At 45.8% G+C, this 21,843-nt stretch overlaps 2 protein-coding genes across 12 annotated transcripts in view; both read right to left on the reverse strand.

The window, feature by feature from the left end:
• The window catches only part of tbc1d2 (TBC1 domain family, member 2), a 441,666-nt gene that overhangs the window by 308,194 nt on the left and 111,629 nt on the right, over positions 1 to 21,843 (reverse strand). The gene's annotated exons all lie outside the window — the stretch shown is intronic.
• The window catches only part of LOC139911130 (transcription factor COE3), a 148,802-nt gene that overhangs the window by 36,685 nt on the left and 90,274 nt on the right, over positions 1 to 21,843 (reverse strand). For 4 of the 11 annotated variants that reach the window (XM_078289141.1, XM_078289138.1, XM_078289142.1 and 1 more), the window contains 4 exons: positions 18,441 to 18,522; positions 18,136 to 18,253; positions 13,009 to 13,139; positions 11,111 to 11,237 (listed from right to left, as the gene is read on the reverse strand). In XM_078289141.1, the coding sequence (XP_078145267.1) occupies positions 11,111 to 11,237; positions 13,009 to 13,139; positions 18,136 to 18,253; positions 18,441 to 18,522 (458 nt within the window). Of the gene's footprint in view, positions 1 to 11,110; positions 11,238 to 13,008; positions 13,143 to 14,277; positions 14,284 to 15,410; positions 15,429 to 18,111; positions 18,254 to 18,440; positions 18,523 to 21,843 lie in introns of all 11 variants that reach the window. The other 7 variants (XM_078289144.1, XM_078289145.1, XM_078289136.1 and 4 more) reach the window with 4 other exon arrangements.

Raw genomic sequence — 21,843 nt, forward strand, 5'->3', positions numbered from 1 at the left:
AAAACATTCCTGAAAGTCCAATGTGACGACTCGAAGGAAGCACATCCAACATTTGGGAAAAAATGACGGGATACAAATACTCACATTTCACTCGCTCTGGCCGGAACACATTGTGTGCCCCAATAAATAAGTGAAATGTGAGTTTTGCATGCCGTCATTTTTTTCCCCGTCAACGTATTATATCTGAAAAATGTGCGAGGCAGAGAAGAGACGTTCGCTTCTGCAACGGACTTCACGTTTTGAGACAAAAACATTCCTAAAAGTCAAGTAGGACATCCAACATTTAGGAAAAAATGACAGGATACAAATACTCACATTACACTCACCTCTGATGGAGCCTTTTCTGGCTGAAACGCATTTTGTGCCCCAATAAATAAGTGAAATGTGAGTTTTGTATGCCGTCATTTTTTCCCATTGTCGTATTATATCTTACAAATGTGCGAGGAAGAGACGTGAGCTTCTACAACAGACTACAAAAAATCCTAAATGTGACAATTCAAAAAAAGTATAGAGGTATACAAGGATACAAACCTTAAAAAACATTAAAAAACATTTCTAGCCGAAACACATTGTGTGCCCCCCCAAGAATAAGTGAAATTTGAGTTTTGCATCCTTGTCATTTTATCCCAGATGTTGGATGTGCTTCCTCGCTCTTTTTCTGAATCGCTGCAACAGACTTTTTTCCCCAACCTCTCCTTTTCTAATTGTCGTATTATATCAGAAAAATGTGCGAGGCAGAGAAGAAGAAGAGTGTTTCTACACTGGAGCGCTGAGCCCAAAAAAAAAAAAAATCCTAAAAGTCCAATGTGACGACTCAAAAAAAGAGCGAGGAAGCACATCCAACATTTGGGAAAAAATGACTGGATGCAAAACTCACATTTCACTTTTCCGGCCAAAATTCATTGTGCGCCCCGATTAATAAGTGGAACGTGGGCGTTGCATCCCGTCGTTTCTCCCCAACAGGTAAAGAAGAAGAAGTCTAATGCGACGACTCAGAAGAAAAAGAACGAGGTACCGCATCCAACACCGGGGGAAAAAATGACTGGATAGCGACACTCGCTCGCTCTGACGGAGGCTTTTCTGGCCGAAACGCGTCATGCGCCCCAATAAATAAGTGAAATGTGAGTTTTGTATCCAGTCATTTTTCCCCAACCTCTGCTTTTCCTTTTCAAGTCGTATTATATCAGAAAAATGATTAGCGCCGGGGTTATGTCAGTGGATTTCTCTCCTCTCTCTCTCTCTCTCTCTCTCTCTCTCTCTCTTTTCCCAGAGAATACTGTAGGTGTAAGCCGATACTGAGCCCGCTTAAAGATAATTGCTTCCATGTGTTACTGTGACAGTAATTAAACAATAAAAATTCAGAACTCAATTAGCGTACAGTACTTCAGACGTGTCAGGAGGACAAACGAGAGACAGGGAGAGAGAGAGAGAGAGGGAAAAGAGAGAGAGAGGGAAAAGAGAGAGAGAAAACCTCGCCACGCTTTAGTTAAAAAGCTTAACAGAGGCTCAGGTTGGAGGTTTAACTTTCGCCTCTTTGTTGCATGTTCACAAGACCTTTAGCAGACCCGCATGGAACATTCTGCTAATGCCTTCCATGTGTGTGTGTGTGTGTGTGTGTGTGTGTGAGAGTCAGGGGGGAAGAAAGGTACAAAGTGCTCCATTGTATTTCGCTCGCCGCTGATAGCAGCCCTCGCCGCTGAGCTCCTCCGCAGGTTTAGTGGCGTTTTTTTTAAAGGAGCGCTGTGTGCGGAGGCGAGGCGAGGCGGAGGTGGCGCCCGGTGCCAGCCAGCGTCCTGCCAGCAGCGCTAAGGGTTTCTTTTTTTTTTTTTTCAAAATAACCTCATCAGGCCGCACGGCGAACACCGGATGAGAGGTTTCCAGCTCGAGCTTCAACCTCCCAGCTGATGATCCTCAACCAACAAGATCTCGGAAAAAGTCTCACAGATTCACCTGCTGTGGACAGGAATCATGTGAAAATCACGTTCCTCCACCACAAACTGGATTCTGTGACAAAAACATGAACTGGACACGACATTTTCAGCTAAAACGGTTCAGTTTAGACGACTAAAACAACTTGGTTAAGGTTTGGGAAAGGCTTTCGGTCGGTTAAATAAGAAAAAACTGTAGAAATTTCCTTCCTACAAGCTGGGAATTGAACTCCAGTCTCCGATATTTAAGTCAAACCCATCCCCATCCAACACCCTGACTGTCACTGAGCTGCTGCACTGAGACTCTACTTCCTGTTTACAGTCGTGTCTCCTTCAGGGACCCGCTTCCTGCTGGGAAAACTCAATGTGAACACTTGCCACCAAAACATCAGCGATCCTCCAGACAGGATCAATCTGGATCGTTCGAGGGTTCAAACTGCTGAAGTGTCCTTGAGCAACACACTGAATCCCTACCAGCTCCAGACCTCTGACCTCTGACCTCTGACCTCTGACCTCAGCCAGCTTCCCCCACAGGGAGCAATAGAGGATCACAAAACAAACCAGCAGTGAACTTGAGGACAGTGAGGGTGTCGGTGTTAAATCAGCAGCAAACTGACCTTTTTATCCGGCGGATTTTTCCACCACTTTCACTATTTCACCGGCAAATTAGATGCTTAAGTCGAGTGAAATTTATCTGAGCGGCTCTTCGTCACAGTTACAGCCTCACTGGGCTTCAGACCGCCGGGTCTCAACTCAATACATTTAAAACAACAGGAGCAGGAAGACGTTTAGAATAAAATAAGACTCCAGATGATGATTGGTTACCTGCAGCAGACCAACTCCACCACCTATTTTACCAGCTAACTAGATGTTTAGAGTAGAATAAGTCTCCAAATGATGGCTGATGGTGAAGCTGACCCTGACCTTTGACCTCCCTGTGGACAGAGGCAAGACAAAAAAAAAACACTATTCCCCTGCAGGAACCAACAGAGCATCACATTATTATTCTTCTTCTTCTTCTTCCCTCTCTGTCGCCCCTGCTCCTCCAGTGTTGTGACAGGTGTGTACTGTAGCTGCATGTACATGTTTGACACCCACAATCCTCGGAGGCGTCGCTTAAAAAAAATATCAAATCAAAAAAAGTTGCATCATCGCCACACAGGAGGTGAAAAAAACCCAAAACCGCACCGCAGCTCCGACGACGCGATCGCATTTCATACAGAGAGAGACCTGCAGAAAACTGGCTCTTCAGATATGATATCACCCCCCCCACATCACCCCCCCCCCCCTCCCATCAGCACACAATGCTACCACACCTCGACTCCCTCCAGGCGGCTGTGTGTGTGTGTGTGTGTGTGTGTGTGTGTGTGTGTAGAGGGGGTGCAGGCGTGTTGAGGCTTGCCAGGGGCGCCCCAGAGGTCGAAACCCCTCCAGGCAAAGGAAATAACAGCCCCCGCAGCCCTGTACCCCCCCCCGCCACCCCCAACACACACACACACACACACACACACCCTTTAACCATACATCACCGTGTGACACCGCCGGAACAAAGCCCGGCTGACGGCTGAACCCCGATACTGAGAGTCAAACAAAGGCGGGAGGGGAAACCGCCCAATTATCAGGAATTATGTGCGTGTTCTCCGCTGCTCATAATTTATTTTAATGTGTCTGATTCTATTCGCCGCCGCGGCCGACCGGCCCGCCGCTCGCCGCTCGTCCCTCTGCAGCTGGAAACCTCCTAACTCCACTTTTTTTTTTTTATGTTTTAACTTCAGTTTTCGGATTACCTGCTTCTGTATGGGAGGAGAAAATTCAACTAACCCTCGTCTTATGAAACCTTTTGAAAACGCTGCTGGATGAACTTAAAAATTCCTGGTGGTCGAGCTGATAATAAAGCTGTTTTTTCTTCGACTGTTCTGGTTTTTGAAGGTCGATCGCACCGATATTTTTGTGCTGAAAGCTGCCAATAGGCAATATTTTGCGCCAATGTTCAATAGCTTTAAATTTGACCATTTTCATGCCAAAAAAACGGCCCAAAAATTCCAAGTATTCAGCTTTTTTCCCCCTCAATTTTCTTCTGGAAAAGCCTCTGAAACATTTAGACCATCATTGGACACTAAAACTCTCCACTGAAACCCAGAATAATTAAATCATTTTAGGGTTAGCAGCTCTTTAAGCTGTTTGACAGGATGACCTGCCAAACAAAACAACAATTTGTTGTTGAAAAATCAAATCACTCACTGCAGATTTTCCAGACTGTTTCTGTACCAAAACCTTAACCCAACCCTGACCAAACTGTTTTGCTCTCCAAACCTCAACAGAAGTTGTTTTCGTTGCCTAACCCTAACCGTTAGCGAACATTTCCACATCACACACAGAGGAAAATGTCGAGTCCAATTCCCGCTGTTCTCCCATAATCCTCTGCTGGAGGAAGAAGCTGATCTCAAACATTATTCCTGTCCGCAACACCTCTGCGTTTCAGACTTCCTGCTCATTCCGCTACATTTTCGGAGCCTGTTGGTGTGAATGTGTGTGTGTGGTGTTGTGTGTGTGTGTGTGTTTTGTGTTTTGGGGAAGCGGAGCAGGTTTCATCAGCCTCCATCCAGCAGACTGTTGAACCAGGCGGGTGGTGCTGCTGGATCCATGCCGTCGGCCTCAGTGCTTGTAATGCATAGATCAATGCGGCCTTTGGGGAAAGGGAGGGGTGGAGGGGGAGGGGGGGGGGGGGGGTAGTGGTTGGGGGGGGGGGGGGGGGGGGGATCGATGGGTGCTGAGTTATTGCAGTGCTTGGCCACTGATTTTTAGAGAGCTGTGTTTTCCCAGGAAAGTCAATACCTCCAGGCTCCTCTCATTAATTTCAACCCCCCTCCCCTCCTGCAGCTGCACCTGGGGATCTGCAGCCCCGGAGAGGGGGGGGGGGGGGGTCTGGGGGGGAGGGGGGAGGAGGAGGAGGAGGAGGGAGAGTGGGGAGAAACTGAGATGATGAAGTCAGAGATTTAGGCGAGAGGGAGAGGTGGAGGAGAGAAGAGAGAGGAGGAGGGAGGAGAGGAGGAGGGGGAGATGGGATGGAGAAGAGAGAATGAGGTGGGGATAAGGGAGAGGAGGGAGAAACTGAGATGATGAAGTCAGAGATTTAGGCGAGAGGGAGAGGTGGAGGAGAGAAGAGAGAGGAGGAGGGAGGAGAGGAGGAGGAGGAGGGGGAGAAGAGGGGGGAGGAGGAGAGGAGGGGGGAAGAGGAGAGGCAGAGGAGGAGGAGGGGGAGATGGGATGGAGAAGAGAGAATGAGGTGGGGATAAGGGAGAGGAGGGAGAAACTGAGATGATGAAGTCAGACTTAGGTGAGAGGAGGAGGAGGAGGAGGAGGGAAATTAAGATGATGAAGAGAAGGAGGGATGAAGAAGGAGAGGAGAAGTAAACGTTTATGAGGAAAGGAGAGAAGAAGAAAGGACAGAGAGAGAGAGAGAGAGAGAGAGAGAGAGAGAGAGGGAGAGAGATGATATGGGTCCTGCTTCAGAAAAGCAGCGAGGGGGAATATTGATTCCTAATATGGATATCATGTTTGCACCAGATTATTGATGTCGACTCTGTTTCTCCTCCAGAAAATCTCTGCCAAGTCTGAGTCTTCCCTGCAGAAAGTGAGCCGGAGCCGCCGCAGCATCGCCTCAGCCTCGCTGCCGCTCCCGCCGACATCAGGACCGGCGTCTCCATCGGCTCGCCGCTTCCTTTGTTAACCTAAAACTGTGTCTACAGCGTGCGATGTTCCTGTTCAGCCATGTTGGATTCCCCGCTGGGAAATCCCTCTCTGTTTACAAAGACAAATCTCCATCTGCTGGTCTGCTCTCTCTCTCTCTCCACTTTCTGTCTGATTCGAAATAAAATGAGATCCACCGCTTCAGAAATGTGACGCTGACCCCGACAGAGAGATTACTGCAAGGCTCACTACGGATAATTATTGAAAATATTAATTATTTTCTTACAAAAACGGACATTTTAGATGATATAATGAGAGCTAGTTTTGAAATGTTGAACAGTGAACAAAGTGGAACGAAACCCTTCCAGTTTTCCTCTATTTCCTCCATGTCTCTCTGTAACTGCAGCCAGAGGAAGCCGGTTCTTCAAAGGTTCCACAGTGGTTCTCTGTAGAACCGTACTGACATATAAAACCCTCCTCAGAAAACACTTTGACGCCGACTAGATGTTGACTGCCAGTCTGAAGCAGCCTGTAACTCTGAGTGGAAGCGGAGCCTCGTCTGCCGCCTGCATCCCTCTGGAAACTAAAGATCCTCCTGATATCAAAACAGCTGATTTAATATGAATATCACCGTGTTGTAATGTCATACTGTGAAATGTGAAGCAGTGTCGTGTTCGTTTAGCTTGTTTTTTCAGGAGAATGTAACTTGTTTCAGGACATTTTCTTGGTAAAAGTGAAATTGTCTCGGAGAAAGTTTCTTGTTTCCAGATTTTTTTTCATTCATTTTTCAAGTGAAATTTACAGAAACCAGCAGATTATCTGCCAGTGCAGTGAGAGAATTTGACTCAAAGTATCATGAAATAAGTTTGATACGTCTGGAAACAAGATAAAATCACTGGCTTGTCATTTTTTGCAGTGTATCAAAAGCTTGCTGGGTTGTAAAAGTCTCATTTTTTTACTGTAAATTTTGCTCTTTTTTCATCTGTCAGAAGTTACATGGAAAGGTTCGTTAACTAGCTGGTTGAGAGACTTTTGTGTCACAATTTACTAATTTGCAAGAGTGGAAGGAACTAATTATATTTGCTCACATTACTGTAATTGAGTCGCTTTTTTGTGTACTTGTACTCAGTAATTTTACTTTTACTTAAATTCGTTTCTCCTGCAGTTTTGTCCTTCAGTCCATTTTAAATCCATCCATCACAGAACAGATTGTGTCTCTCCATCAGCAACAGAAACTGGATCAACAGAAACTGGATCAACGTAAACTGACAAACTGTGGATCCATTCACAGTGAGAAGAGGAATCTGACTTTACTTTGTTTCTGCACTTTATTTTGTCGTTTCTAATGTTTCCAGTGAAAAGAATCTAGTTTGAACTCTGACCTCTCTCCTGTTAGAATCACATGGAAAAGATCACAGCTAACAACGTTCTCTGTTCTAAAGAGGAACTCAGGAACTTTTACTCTGAGGACGTTTTAAATCACACACTTTTTACTTTTACTGAAGGAGATTTTTACACCAGTACTTTTACTTCTACTGCAGTAAAGTATCAGTAAAGTAACAGTACTTCTACTATTGTTACTGCTGTTTAGGACATTCTCTTTCCACCACTGATGATTTGGTTCTACTGTGTAATATCTAGAATTATCTGCAGTACTAATGTAGGATAGGTGTGTTCAGCAGTGTGTGTGTGTAGCAGTGTGTGTGTGTGTGTGTGTGTGTGTGTGTGTGCAGCAGTGTGAGCGTCCTGAGGCGCTCCACACCGGCTCCTTGTCATTCTGCGGTGTTTCTTGCCCATGGCCAATCCTCCACCCAGAAGCCTCAGGATCAAGTCCTGAAGCTGCTTTAAGCTTCAGAGAGGAAAGGCAGCGGGCGGAGAGAGAGAGAGAGAGAGAGAGAGAGAGAGAGAGAGAGAGAGAGAGAGAGAGAGAGAGAGAGCGGAGGAACACTGGAAAACACTCGGATTATTACTGTTAGACGCTTCGCTTTATCCTTCGCTTCTCTGCAGCCGAGGAGTCAGAGAGGCGGTGGCCGAAAATAACGGATGGAAAGTGAATGAGAAACTCCTGCTGAGAAAACCTTAAAGTGATGCTGAGCTGTAAGAGAGTTGTTTTTTATATATTGGCAGAATCTGCTTTGTCAAACTCCTGTCTCTTAGTTTTTTCACCTATTTACTATTACTATTAATAATACTATTAATACTAGTATTATTTTCTTTGTTCCATCTTTATAAGTTTCCTCCGACCTGATTTCGGTGTTCCACTTGTTCAGACTGAAAAGTTTAATAAACATAAAGAAAGAGATTCACTTCAAAACAATTCAGCAGCAGGTCATGTCACTCAGTACTATTGACTGTTTACTACATCAACAACCACAGTGGAAATAAATCTGAGGACTTTTTGTGTTCTCCCTGATATTGTTAGAGATGCATGTGATAAATTGATTGTTTTCATGTGTTTTAAATGAAAATCAAATAAACTAAACCTCAGGAAATCTGACATATTCTAAAATCTCATCTGAATGTATTTGGAATGAAATGATCGCTTTGTTTATGTTATTAAACCAACAAGTGTAACACCCAAATCGGACTGAAAGGTTTAATAAACATAAAGAAAGAAATTAACTTCAAAACAATTCAGCAGCTGGACTAGTTTTTAATATATAGTCAGAATCTGCTTTGTCGGCGTTCTTTTATGTGCTAGAAGTGATTTTCAGACTGTTCCTCCAGACAGTGGCAGTGAATGGAGAGAGAAAAAAACACAATTCTCCAGTCTGCTCTACCGGAGCAACAGATCACAGAATCACTGATTTGGGGGTTTTATCATGGAGGAAGAGACACGACCCAAGACTCTACCAGAGCTACACATAAACAACACACTTCACCTCCAGCTGTGGTTGAAACTGTATGGATGTGCATCAGGATGCTGCTAAAAACAAAGAGCTCAGTCGACTTCTCCTGGATACATAAAGGTAAAAAAAAAAGGAAGATTTATTCAAAATTCTTCCCTTTTGGTAAAATAAAATATTTAGATCTTGTTGCTGCTGGGCACATCGTTAACTTTTTTTTGACATTCATTAAAATCTTGTACGCGGCGTGTCAGGACAAATCGAGCAGCTGGCCTGGTTTTGCCGTCGGACGTTGTTTGATAAAGCGGCGCCGTGTTTTCGGGGAGGAAGTCCTAAAGGAAATGACATCACCGGGACCGGGATGCATTCTCTTTTCCTGTTCAATTATACACAGCTTGCCTATTTAGTATTTAAAAGCTCGGCTCATTTTGCATTCATGAATACAACGCACTGCTGGCACAATGAGCGCGCCTTGGAAATGCACACTGACGCATTCCCGATCTTAAAATATGTATGTGTAAATCAGATTAACTGGCGATGTGTGTGCACAATATGGCTCCGCTCTGCCAGGAAGAGCTGCGAGACTTCGGAGAATTACAAGAAACCCGAACGACGTTACGATGCGGCCGCCTGTCTGGGCGCCGCCGCCGCCGGGGGAAGAGAGCTCTGCTGTTTCCCTATCAATCAAACCGAGTCAGATGTTCACGTTTCTTTATTCGGTTTGTGGAATCTGCAGGCCGACGCTGACAAACGAAGAGAATCTGCTGTTTAAGCTCTTCGAGTGCCCGGGTGATGATAGCTGCTTTTTAAAATCGACTCCTTCAAGGGATTCCCGACACGTTCCTTCCGGAGAGAACACACACACCTCGCCGGCTAATGGACACAGAGCGGCGAGATAACAACAGCTCTATTCACAACACGCCGCCATAAAAGCAAAGCTCTGAGCGCTTGTCGGCCCTATCTGCAAATGGAATCAGATTAGCATTGCAAAAGGCGGCGTCCGAGGCGGGCGCGGCCGGAGCGGCCATTGTGAGCGCCGTCCGTCTCTCCGCTCCGCTCCGCTGCTCCTTCCTGCGTCGGAAGAGGCGGCGCCTCCGACAAAGACGGGAGAAGGCAGGAACGATAAACCGGTGTTAAACAGAAAGCCCGAACACGCTCGCCTCTTTCATGGCCGACGCAATGACATTTACTTATCGCGCTAAACAGCCTTCCATCTGACCTTTCTGCTACTTTGAATGACATCTGGATATTCCGGCGGAATAATCGGGAATAGTAAAAGCACTGATTTAAGAGAGCGATACGGCTCTGCTGGCGGCGGGCGGCGGCTCGCAGGACGGTGAGACTCTGGACGGCAGACAATGGGCTTGAAGGACAGAGAGAGAGAGAGAGAGAGACAGGAGAGAGGAGACAGGAGAGAGGAGACAGGACAGAGGAGACAGGAGTGAGGAGACAGGAGTGAGGAGACAGGAGAGAGGAGACAGGATGGAGGAGACAGGAGAGAGGAGACAGGAGAGAGGAGACAGGAGTGAGGAGACAGGAGAGAGGAGACAGGATGGAGGAGACAGGAGTGAGGAGACAGGAGTGAGGAGACAGGATGGAGGAGACAGGAGAGAGGAGACAGGAGAGAGGAGACAGGAGAGAGGAGACAGGAGAGAGGAGACAGGAGTGAGGAGACAGGAGACAGGAAGGAGCAGACAGGAGGGACGGACAGAACGCCGATACACCGGGGAAAATGTTTACCTCGCTTCCAGCACAGAGAGGAGAGGAGAGGAGAGGAGAGGAGAGGAGAGGAGAGGAGAGGAGAGGAGAGGAGCCACAGGAAGGAGGACGGTGCTTTATAAAGTGTTTTAATCCACAATGATGTGTATCAGTTCTGCAAGTCCAGTCTGGGGACTTGATTAGTGCTAAAATCTCTGAACCTTCCCTTTAAGAGGCAGTTTGGTTAATAATCAATAATATCAGTCCCTAAAAACCCTGAATCTTCCTTTAAATAATCAATAAGATCGGTGCCTAAAAACCCTGAACCTTCCCTTTAAGAGGGAGTTTGGTTAGTAAACAATAATATCAGTCCGAAAAACCCTGAATCTTCCCTTTAAAAGACAGTTTCATTAGAAATCAATATGATCAGTGTCTAAAAACTTGAACCTTCCCTTTAAGAGGGAGTTTGATTAATAATCAATACGATCAGTCTCTAAAAACCCTGAACCTTCCCTTTAAAAAGGAGTTTGGTTAGTAATCAATACGATGAGAGTCTAAAAACCCTGAACCTTCCCTTTAAAAGGGAGTTTGGTTAATAATCAATAATATCAGTCCCTAAAAACCCTGAATCTTCCCTTTACAAGGCAGTTTCATTAGTAATCAATATGATCAGTGTCTAAAAACTTGAACCTTCCCTTTAAGAGGGAGTTTGATTAATAATCAATACGATGAGAGTCTAAAAACCCTGAACCTTCCCTTTAAGTAACAGAACAGTAATGTGAACAGGTGACCGCTCCCAGGAGGTCACCAGGAGGTCACCAGGAGGTCACCAGGAGGTCACCAGGAGGTCGTCAGTAACATGGAGCGACAGCAGCAGCACAGTTTGAAGCTTTGTAACTAAACATCAGAATAAAACAGAAAATAAAAATAAAAGTGCGTCCGTCTCACCGGTGTAGACGAAGCGACCCGGCGCTCCTTTGCAGAACTGCTTGGACTTGTAGGACAGCGTGACCTCCACGACCCCGGGGATGTGGCGAGGGGGGGTCTGCACCCGGATGGCGTGGGGGGTGATCAGCTGGAGAACATCACACACACACACACACACACACACACACACACACACACAAGGTCAAAACATAATCACAACTGAAACCGCAGATAGTTCTGCTGAAGCCTGGTTCCATGTATTTCTTCATATTTCTGTTCAGCCATGTTGGATTTTTTCCCACTGGGAAATTCAACTTTCTATTTAAAAAGAGAAATTTCCATCTGCTGGCCTCTCTCTCTCTCTCTCTCTCCCTCTCTCTCTCTCCCTCTCTCTCTCTCTCTCTCTCTCTCTCCGTTTCCTGTCTGTTTTCAGAGTTTGGTTCCAACATCAGTTTGGTTCCAGGATGAAAGACTCATCAGCTGAAACATGCGACAGCGACCCGACAAAACGCCCGCTGGAGAGAAAACAATTCTCACTATGGATGATTATTCAGATTATTTGTTTTCTTAAGAACTTTTCTTACAGATGATGTCATCAGTTCTGGTTTTGAAACCCTGAACAGTAAACACCAGATTTTTGGAGGTTTTGGAAGTGTTTTGCAATGTTTTTGGAATGAAACACATTTCCTCAGCTGTCAGTAACGACACCCAGAAGGCCGGAGTGGTTTGGGTAGTTGTTCTATGTAGAACCATAAAGAATCTCATGTGTTAAAAAATAAAAAACAACACAGTGGTGAATCAGAATAAAGAACAGTGAGGTTCTTAAAAGGTTCTTTTAATGCTGCTGCTCTGCAACATTTCATGCATTCTTCCAGTTTTCCATGGCATCAAAAAGGGTTCTCCCGTGTTCTGAGCATCTTCTGGTACTATAGAACCCTTTTTTTGTTATGAGTGTAAAGAAAAAAAAAAAGAAAACTCCCTCCTTCCAAAATAAACTTTATATCGAACGCTTCGACTTCGCTTCCACAAATCTGGGTCAAGCTGCAGCCGGTTTTCGGAGGGATGCTGGGCTCCGGAGTCCGTCTGCTCGCCGCAAAACGGCGCTGATCAAAGTGCGGCGCCTCGTCGGAGCGGCGCGGCGTGCGATGCGGAGGATCTGCCTCACGCCTCCTTCCCGCTCCCTGCCAGGTGTTCTGCTCTTCTGGACCTGCTTCAATATTTCATGGCCCGCCTTCTGCACAGCGCCAAGCGCCTGCATCTCAACACGCAGGAAATCTGCATATTTTTGGGGACATGCAGACCTGGTGGAGCTGCAAACCTTCAGACGCAGGTGTTTGTGTGTGTGTGTGTGTGTGTGTGTGTGTGTGTGTGTGTGTACAAGGAAGATGGAGAAGGTGATCTGCAGGATGTGCTTTCAGGAGTCTGATGCCAGATATCAGGGACACTCTGTTCTCTCCAGGAAATCGCCTGCTCAGGTGAATCCAGTGAATCCATTTTGTCAGGCAGCGTCTCTTCCAACATGGCTGCATGTCGCTATCACAAAATTTACACTAATCTCCACTAAAAGGAGTAAAATTAGTCCAACATCAGCTCTTATCCTCTGGAGGAGAATAAGCCTGGACTAAGGACCGGCAGAGACAAAAGCTTAATTTTGTTGCTGTCAGGTAAAAACCATGTAACTGTAATTTTGGTGCAATTGCACTGCAGCTGAAATTATATTTTCTAACACAAATTGAAGGTTTCCATGGCGTTTTGTGTGTTACCTGAGTTTTATGAGCCCAGAAACCTTGATAAACCCCTTTGCAAAATTTCAAAAATACCCTGGAAACAAGGATTTCTTTCTGTATTTCTGAAACAAACTTTCTGCAGATACGTGGTTTTCACCCGACAGCAGCGATTTGCCGTTCAGTTTCCCTCACCTCGCTCCAGACCAGCATGGTGCCGAAGACGACCTGCAGGCCGTCGAAGAAGTTGTCCCCGATGATGATGACGGTGGCTCCGCCGGTCGTCCAGCCCTCGCTGGGGCTGATGGCTTTGATGCAGGGGGTAGCTGCTTCGGAAACACAGGGGCAGAAGAGCGATGAGCGGGACGCTTACAGCAGACACAGTTCACCCTTAACCTTAAACTGAGAAATAACATGCAGTGGAAGTAATTACATTTATTCCAGTTACTGTAGCTGAGCAGCTTTTTTGTGTACTTGTATTTTCTAAAGTCAGTAATTTGACTTTTCCTTCAGTCCATTTTAAATCCATCCATCACAGAACAGATTGTGTCTCTCCATCAGCAACAGAAACTGGATCAACGTAAACTGACAAACTGTGGATCCAAATATTATGAAATAAGTTTGATAGGTCTGGAAACAAGATAAAATCACTGGCTTGTCATTTTTTGCAGTGTATCAAAAGCTTGCTGTGTTGTAAAAGTCTCATTTTTTTACTGTAAATTTTGCTCTTTTTTCATCTGTCAGAAGTTACATGGAAAGGTTCGTTAACTAGCTGGTTGAGAGACTTTTGTGTCACAATTTACTAATTTGCAAGAGTGGAAGGAACTAATTATATTTGCTCACATTACTGTAATTGAGTCGCTTTTTTGTATTGGAAAGTATTGTCCTTCAGTCCATTTTAAATCCATCCATCACAAAACAGATTGTGTCTCTCCATCAGCAGCAGAAACTGGATCAACAGAAACTGACAAACTGTGGATCCATTCACAGTGAGAAGAGGAATCTGACTTTACTTTGTTTCTGCACTTTATTTTGTCGTTTCTAATGTTTCCAGTGAAAAGAATCTAGTTTGAACTCTGACCTCTCTCCTTTTAGAATCACATGGAAAAGATCACAGCTAACAACGTTCTCTGTTCTGAAGAGGAACTCAGGAACTTTTACTCTGAGGACATTTTAAATCACACACTTTTTACTTTTACTGAAGGAGATTTTTACACCGGTACTTTTACTTCTACTGCAGTAAAGTAACAGTACTTCTTCACACCTTTACTCTCCACCATCAAACTACTTCATGTTTCTACTCCTGTCTCCTTCTCTTCTCTTCTCTTCTCTTCTCTTCTCTCTCTCTTTTCCTGCACAGAGCGACTTTATTTCTATTTTAAGACATTGTGCTCATGTCACAAAACTTAGTGAGGCCGGGCTCTAAGAGGAGGAGGAGAAATGAAGTGAACTTGTATGTAGAACAGTCCACTTTTGCAGTTTTATGTGATAAAGTTTCTGTGTCTGAACTTTGAATTTCAGTCTCATCAAACATCTGCCTGACAGTTTAAAAAAAAAGCAGAAGCACAGAAGGTTGCAGGTTCAATCCCCTACACTGCTGAAGTGTCTCTGAGCAAGACACTGAATCCCTACCAGCTCCTGACCTCTGACCTCTGACCTCTGACCTGCCTGCGGAGGGATCAGAGCAAGAGAAAAGACTCTTTCCCCGCAAAACAAGACTCGAGAATCTTTTTACCAAACTTCAGATATTATTGAATTTACATTTCTAAACATCTCCGAGGGCCTTTCAGACCAGATTCAAGACAGATCTGTTTGTCCACTACTAACACATGCAAAATGATTAGTTCTTCGGTGCCACAGATAAATCGATCGGCGGCTCCGTCTCCGTGGAGACTAGACCGCCGGCAGAGCGAGGAGACAGGCGGACGGACGGGCGGGCGGGCCGAGGCTCCGCAGGTTTTACTACCGTTCCCGGATCCAGGAGAGGAGACGCTTTATTGGGAGAATGATTTGATATTCCGGTCAGCGCTACGGCTTTTCCTTTTGTTTACTATGTGATCTGATTTATAAAGCTGCGTTCACAGACTCCTTCAAACGTTCGAGTTCCCGCTGTTATCGGCGGAGCGATGCTGTACTACTGCAGGTTACTGGCAGACGCAGCTCCTGGGAAAGGAGATCTGGTTAAAATGTGCCTTTTAGACATCGATAATATATATTTAACAGTCTTCTGCATTGTTTATTGGCGGTTCTGTATGGCTCAATAGGAAGAGCAAGGCTCTAACACTGCCGGGGTTAAAGGGTTCGGTTCCCAGCGGGACCGCCCACACTAAAAATGTATGCACTCATACTTCTGCGAGACGCTTTTGGACGAAAGCCTCCGCCAAACAGCAGATGTTCTGTTGTAAGATTATAAAAGAATTCCTGTCTTGCTCAAAAACTCAAGCAGTCTGAAGCTAAAAGTCTCCGGCAAACGGCGGTCAGGTTCTCAGGCTCAGAGATGTTAGAAGGTCGTGAAAATCTGATTTTCTATGTATGAATTTACTTTTCTTCTTCCAGCTCCCTCTCAGTCTTCAGCCTCGCTCCTCGGTCCTAAAGACAAAACTCTGGGGCAAATCCTCATATTTAAAGGGGAGGATGGACTCTGTCAGGACCCCCCCCCCCCCCCTCTCAGTTACAGATCTACTGTTGAAACTCATTCAGTTTGCAGAAGAAATAAAGAGAAGCAGCTTTGCTCATCAGACTCGGGCCTCGCTCCCCAAACCCTCCAGCAGCAGTCGAGGCTTTTCCCCCCTCGCCGCCGACTGTCATCTCCTTATTAATTTCCCCCTTTTGTCACAGCAGTAAACAAACAGCCTGGTGGGGTTAGGGGGGGTGGAGGGGTAGGGGGGGGTCTCTTTCCAATCGGGCTAAATGAATGGAGCACAATGGCGAGGAGCAGGCGGTGGAAAGTTTTATCGGGGACAAAGCCAGGAGCAGATGTTCGGTTTTTATCGGCTCTGAAAACATCCCAGCCTGGCGGAGATGAAAGCCGGGAGCTTCCCTCTGCGGGCGCCGATACAGGACCGCCGCTCCCCGACGCTGGAAACAAACGCGCCCCTTCTGGCCCCTGCAGGACACCGTAGGCCCCGCCCCCTCCCTGACCGAGGGAGCGCTTCCCAAAAGTTCTGCGTCGTACCAAACGCTCTCTCAGCTTTGATGAGTCTGAAAAGTTTCCTGAAACTTTAAACCGAGTCGAGGGGAAACTGCACAGCGTTTGGTTTGGTAGGTGAGAGAGTTGCTGATGACAGATCGGTGTCAAATAGTGCTTTGAAATACTTTTAGGGTTTGTTTTACCTTGTTGGAGGTGCCAGATGGGTGGGGTTTGTCACAAAAGACAACGCAACGAGCGGCAGAAAGTTTAGACAATCACAGGAAGTATTTCAAAGTGAATTTAGTCTATTTTTCTTTGATCAACAATTTATCGTATCTGAAATGCCCTGGTGTGATAAACTCCACCCATCTGGCACTGCAAACATGTTAAAACAAATGAAAAAATGATGTCATCACTTCTGGAAACGCCTCGAACTTTAAATCCAGTGGAGAGGAACTGGACAGCCGGGTGGTTCGCTGGTCAGAGAGTTACAGCATGTTGGCTTGTTGATGTTGATGACAGATCGGTGTCAAATAGTGTTTGCAAATATTTTTAGGGTTTGTTTTACCTCGTTGGAGGTGCCAGATGGGTGGGGTTCGTCACACAGGACAACACAACAAGCGCCAGAAAGTTTGGACAATCACAGGAAGTATTTCAAAGTGAATTTAGTCTGCTTTCCTTTGATCAACAGCTTATCTTATCCTGTCTGAAATGCCCTGATGTGATAAACCCCACCCATCTGGTGCTGCAAGTAGATTAAAACAAACGGGAGAATTAAGTCATCGCTCCTGGAAATGTCTCAAACTTTAAACCAAGTTGAGAGAACTGCCAGGAACCTGCTGCTGGTTTGGAGGGAGAGAGAGAGAGAGAGAGCGAGAGAGAGGGAGGGAGAGAGGACATGTTGGCTGGTTGAACACAGATCTGTGTCAAGTAGCGTTTGGTTTCCCTCCACTTAGGTGCCAGCTGGGTGGGGTTTGCCGAACAGGACAATACAGTGAGTGCCAGAAAGTTTAGACAATCACAGGAAGTCAATTTAGTCTACTTTTCTGTGATTGACATCTTACCTGACACAATGTGAAGTGTCCTGCTGAGGGAAGCCCCACCCACCCGGTGCTCCAAGTAGGTCAAAACAAACGACAGGATTATATCACCGCTGCTGGCGACGCCACGGTGAGCTAGGTTGGTTTTATGGAGCGGGGACGGAGCGGTCGTATTAAAGTTTACCACTTCGGTGAAAGCGTTCCCGCTCTGTTCCAGGCCTCAAAGTCCAGCTTCATCAAGTCCGGTTTATATGAGAATGTTGCTTTTTATTTTCTGTGTGAGGCTGAAGAACGGAGCGTTGTTCTCCGTCCCGCCGCACGCCGCAGGACGTCCAGCAGAAGTACAAAACTTACAACTATCCTGTCAGTCAAGACCGACTTTCAGCAGCAGTTGAGTCCTCTAAATAAAACCTGAGGCTGATATTTACAATTTGTACACATCTAATGAAGCCATGCTGCATGCTTGTTGTGTTTGTTGCAGCTTCTCTACCAAGGCTGGAAGTAACTAATTACATTTACTCTCATTACTGTAACTGAGCAGCTTTTTGGAGTATTTTCTACTTTCCCTTCAGTCCATTTTAAATCCATCCATCACAGAACAGATTGTGTCTCTCCATCAGCAACAGAAACTGGATCAACAGAAACTGGATCAACAGAAACTGACAAACTGTGGATCCATTCACAGTGAGAAGAGGAATCTGACTTTACTTTGTTTCTGCACTTTATTTTCTCGTTTCTAATGTTTCCAGTGAAAAGAATCTAGTTTGAACTCTGACCTCTCTCCTTTTAGAATCACATGGAAAAGATCACAGCTAACAACGCTCTCTGTTCTAAAGAGGAACTCAGGAACTTTTACTCTGACGACGTTTTAAATCAGACACTTTTTACTTTTACTGAAGGACATTTTTACACCAGTACTTACTTCTTCTTTCCACTACTAAAATTACAGCAAGGTAACAGTACTTGTGTTAGTACTGTTTCCACCCCTGCTCTTTACTGACTGAATTCTCTTTCAGACTCTGAACTGGAAGCTTCCTGAGACTTTGAGTCGAGTCTGACTGCGACCGAGTCCTGAAACCGAGTCCTGAACCCTGACCCGTCTCTCCTGGACCCGTGTCTTTCCCCGGCGGAGCGGCAGGAGCGAGGGCTTACCTTCAGAGGGGTCCAGGCGCCGGGCGCGGCGGCCATGTTTGGAGTTGTTGTGGACGAACATGTTGTCTGACACCGCCAACACATGGCCGTCCACGTTGACTGTAGTGGAAACCACCACCTGCACAAACACACACACACACACACACACAGAGACAGTTATGTACAGTCCTAGATATTTCGTTTTCTTTAAGATATGAAATTGATACTGGACTCTTGATTTGTTCTGACTTGACTTGCTGTTCTACATTTAGACTCGAGACTCGACTTGAGACTCGTGTCAGCCTGGAGAACAGTAGAGATCGTACCTGGAACCTCCTCATGTCCCTCGGGTTCCCTGCGTTTTTCAAACAGTTCTGATTGCACTTGAGGAAGAACTTCAGGAAGAATCTGCAAAACAGCAACAGCAGAACAGAACAGAGCAGATTAGTCTCAGGGTGCGTTTCATTTCTCTGTTTTACCGCTCGGAGTAATTACGTCTCCACAGACTCCAATTCCGACCTGCGGAGTGGCCCAATTTGATTAAACAAAATCCATCAAATTCATTAAGAGTTAGCACACAGATATGTGAGGGAACAGTGAAGTGAAGCGAGGCTCGTTTCACCTGCAGGAGGCTCGCTCTACACCAGGTGAGGTTTCATCAAAATGGAAGTTTTTGATTCATTAACTAATAATTAAAAGGAAATCGTTTATTGACCCCTATGGTTTAATATACTGTTTAAAACCACTTGTAAAACAAAAAGCTATTTTCTCTTGTCTCCAGACTTCTCAAGCTGATTCTAAGATTTTTTTAGTGAAATCATCTCACTGCTCTGGCAGATCATTTTACCGCTTTCAACAAATGTGACTTTTTTTTCAGGAGAATTTAACTTGTTTCAGGACATTTTCTTGGGAAAAGTGAAATTGTCTCTGAGAAAGTTTCTTGTTTCCAGATTTTCTTTATTGTTTTATGATGATTTCTTGAAAGTCATATTGGCATGAATCAAGTGAAATTTATTGAAACCAGCAGATTATCTGATTTGACTAAAAATGAAATAAGCTGATAGGTCTGGAGACAAGAGAAAATTACTGGACAGCTTGTTATTTTTTGCAGTGTGGTGGTAGTGTGTGTGTGTGTGTGTGTGTGTGTGTGTGTGTGTGTGTGTGTGTGTGTATCAGTGTGTCTGTCTGCATATCGTCTCCAGTCATAAGAGATGAAATGATAATTCTGCAGCAGCGTGACGGAGACGGTCGACTTCCTGCAGACTGATGGCGTCTCGTTCGCCTTTTGGTTTTTTCCTCCTTCGCCTCCCCCCCCCCCCCTCCCCCCCCCCCCCCCCCTCCCCCCTCCCCCCTCCCTCCTCCCTCCCGCTCTGTGTGTTGATTTACGCCTATTTTTACGGCAGCAGAGGAGTATTGATTGGGAATGGATATCAATGAGGATGGGCGGTAATAACCCCGGCTTTGGGGGGCGAGGGGGGGAAAGGGGGGGGGGGGGGGGGGGGCGTTGGTCGGGGGTAAGAAGACAGACTCCTAGCCATCCAGTCAGAATGGATTGCCACCTTAATGCATTTCCCACTGCCTTGTAATCTCCGCACATCCATCTCTCGGACCATAAGCCCCCCCCACCCCCACTCACCCCCCCCCCCTCCATTTTGATAGAGCGCTTTCTTTTTAATTGCCACATTATCACAATAATAATCCGGGCAGTTAACAAGCGGCAAGGTCGCAGACAGCCATGTCACATTAACCAAGGGATAACCTCGGCAGAATACCCACGCCCGCTTTTCTCCCTCCTCCTCCTCCTCCTCCTCTTCTTCTTCTTCATCTTCTTCTTCTTCTGCTTTTGCAAGGCATGCTGGGAGCAGAGCGGAGGGGTAGGGAGCGGGAGGGAGGGATATAAATGGGGGCTCTGCGAGGTCGGCATCGATTTCCGCCCTAATAAGACAGTAACAATATCTTTAAAAACACGCAGCGGGAGGCCGGGCGGTTTTTTTTTTTTTTTTTTGCTCGATGAGAATGTATATTTAAACGCAGAGGCTTCGGCTTCGACTGCGGCGTAAATCAGAAAGAAACACACCGGCGTTTTCTAACGACACACTGAGAGAGAGAGAGAGAGAGAGAGAGAGGAGAGAGAGAGAGAGAGAGAGAGAGGGAGAGAGAGAGAGAGAGAAATGGACAGTCTATTTAGCGTGTATCGACTGAAACCTGATCTGGCTGCACTGTAGGCTACTAATGCCCTTTATGGCGATGGAATACAATAATCCGGGGAAGCCATCCCAGCTCCATTCATATGATATTGGAGTCCTTGGGAGTGCAGATATGGATCAATAGGGATTGAATTAAAACGCAGCTGGAGACAAGGAGCTGCTGAGACGAGCAGGCCAACACACACACACACACACACACACACACACAGTCAGAAAAACACTCACACACTCACGAGACAAGAGTCTGCACGCATACACACACACAGACATACTCAAACCCACGTAAAACACACACACTCCAAGACAAGAGCCATGCATATACATGCACATACACACACACACTCTTTCACGCACATATATATACACATATATACACACACACAATCATAAAACACTCAAACACACTCCTAGATAAGAGTTTGCACGCACATACATGTATGCGCGCGCACACACACACACACACACACACACACTCTCTCTCTCTGCTACACCCCACTCCAGTCTCTATGGACCGTCTCTGTATTCCACTTATCTGTTGTCTTTCCGTGTGTGTGTGTGTGTGTGTGTGTGTGTGTGTGTGTGTGTGTACGGGGCTTTGAGAATCTGAGGCTAAATCTTTTAACTCTGGACTACACAGCCAAGTGGTGCTGGTGAGTGTGTGTGTGTGTGTGTGTGTGTCTCAGTATCAGTCAGTGTGTGGGAGGGAGAGTGTGTGTGTTTCCAGTGTTTGCATATATATACTGTATCTGTGTGTGTGTGTGTGTGTGTGTGTGTGTGTGTGTGTGTTCTTTCTATCAGCATGTGGCTGCAGATCAAAGCAGCAAACGATAGATAGACGCCATGTTGGAGGGAGTGTGTCTGTGTATGTGTGTGTGTGTGTGTGTGTGTGTGTGTGTGTGTGTGTGTGTGTGTGTTGGGGGGTGGGGGGGGTGGGGGTGAGGTAGCTGCTTGTACCGAAATTACAAGAAAAACGTGGAGAGTCGAAGGGAAGGCGGTGTGTTTTCATCAGTGACGTCAATTCATTCAAAACTACAGCAGCAAACTCCCAGCATGCAATATGATTCACCACCAAAAAAACTGACAAAAGGATTCTTCCATTGAAAATAATGGGAGGTGCAGAGTGTGTGAGACCTTTGACCCGAAGCTGAATGATTTATCTTAACTCTGTTTCATTTCATCATCTCCATTTAATATTTTATCAAACCCCGAAACCCTGCAGCGTCAGTTCCTTCCTCTCTCAACTGATATTTTTTATGTAACCTTTTATTTAAACCTTTATTTTATCCTGGCCAACAAAGCAGCATCCAGACGAAAGCTCAAAGCTGCGGACGAACGCCTCACTAAACTAAATATAAAGTCAGAATACTTTAAAAAGTCACATGAAAAGAAAAGCAGTGAGTGTGTGAGCGGCTGCAGGAGGAGAGAGAGGATGAGCAGAGGAGGAGAAGGTGAAGAGCGGGACGGATCTCCTCCCTCCACATCCAAAACTTATTAAAACATCATAAATAATGAAGCGGCGTCC

This window comes from Centroberyx gerrardi, chromosome 16 (genome assembly GCF_048128805.1).
Source record: "Centroberyx gerrardi isolate f3 chromosome 16, fCenGer3.hap1.cur.20231027, whole genome shotgun sequence".
NCBI classification, from domain to species: Eukaryota; Metazoa; Chordata; class Actinopteri; order Beryciformes; family Berycidae; genus Centroberyx; species Centroberyx gerrardi.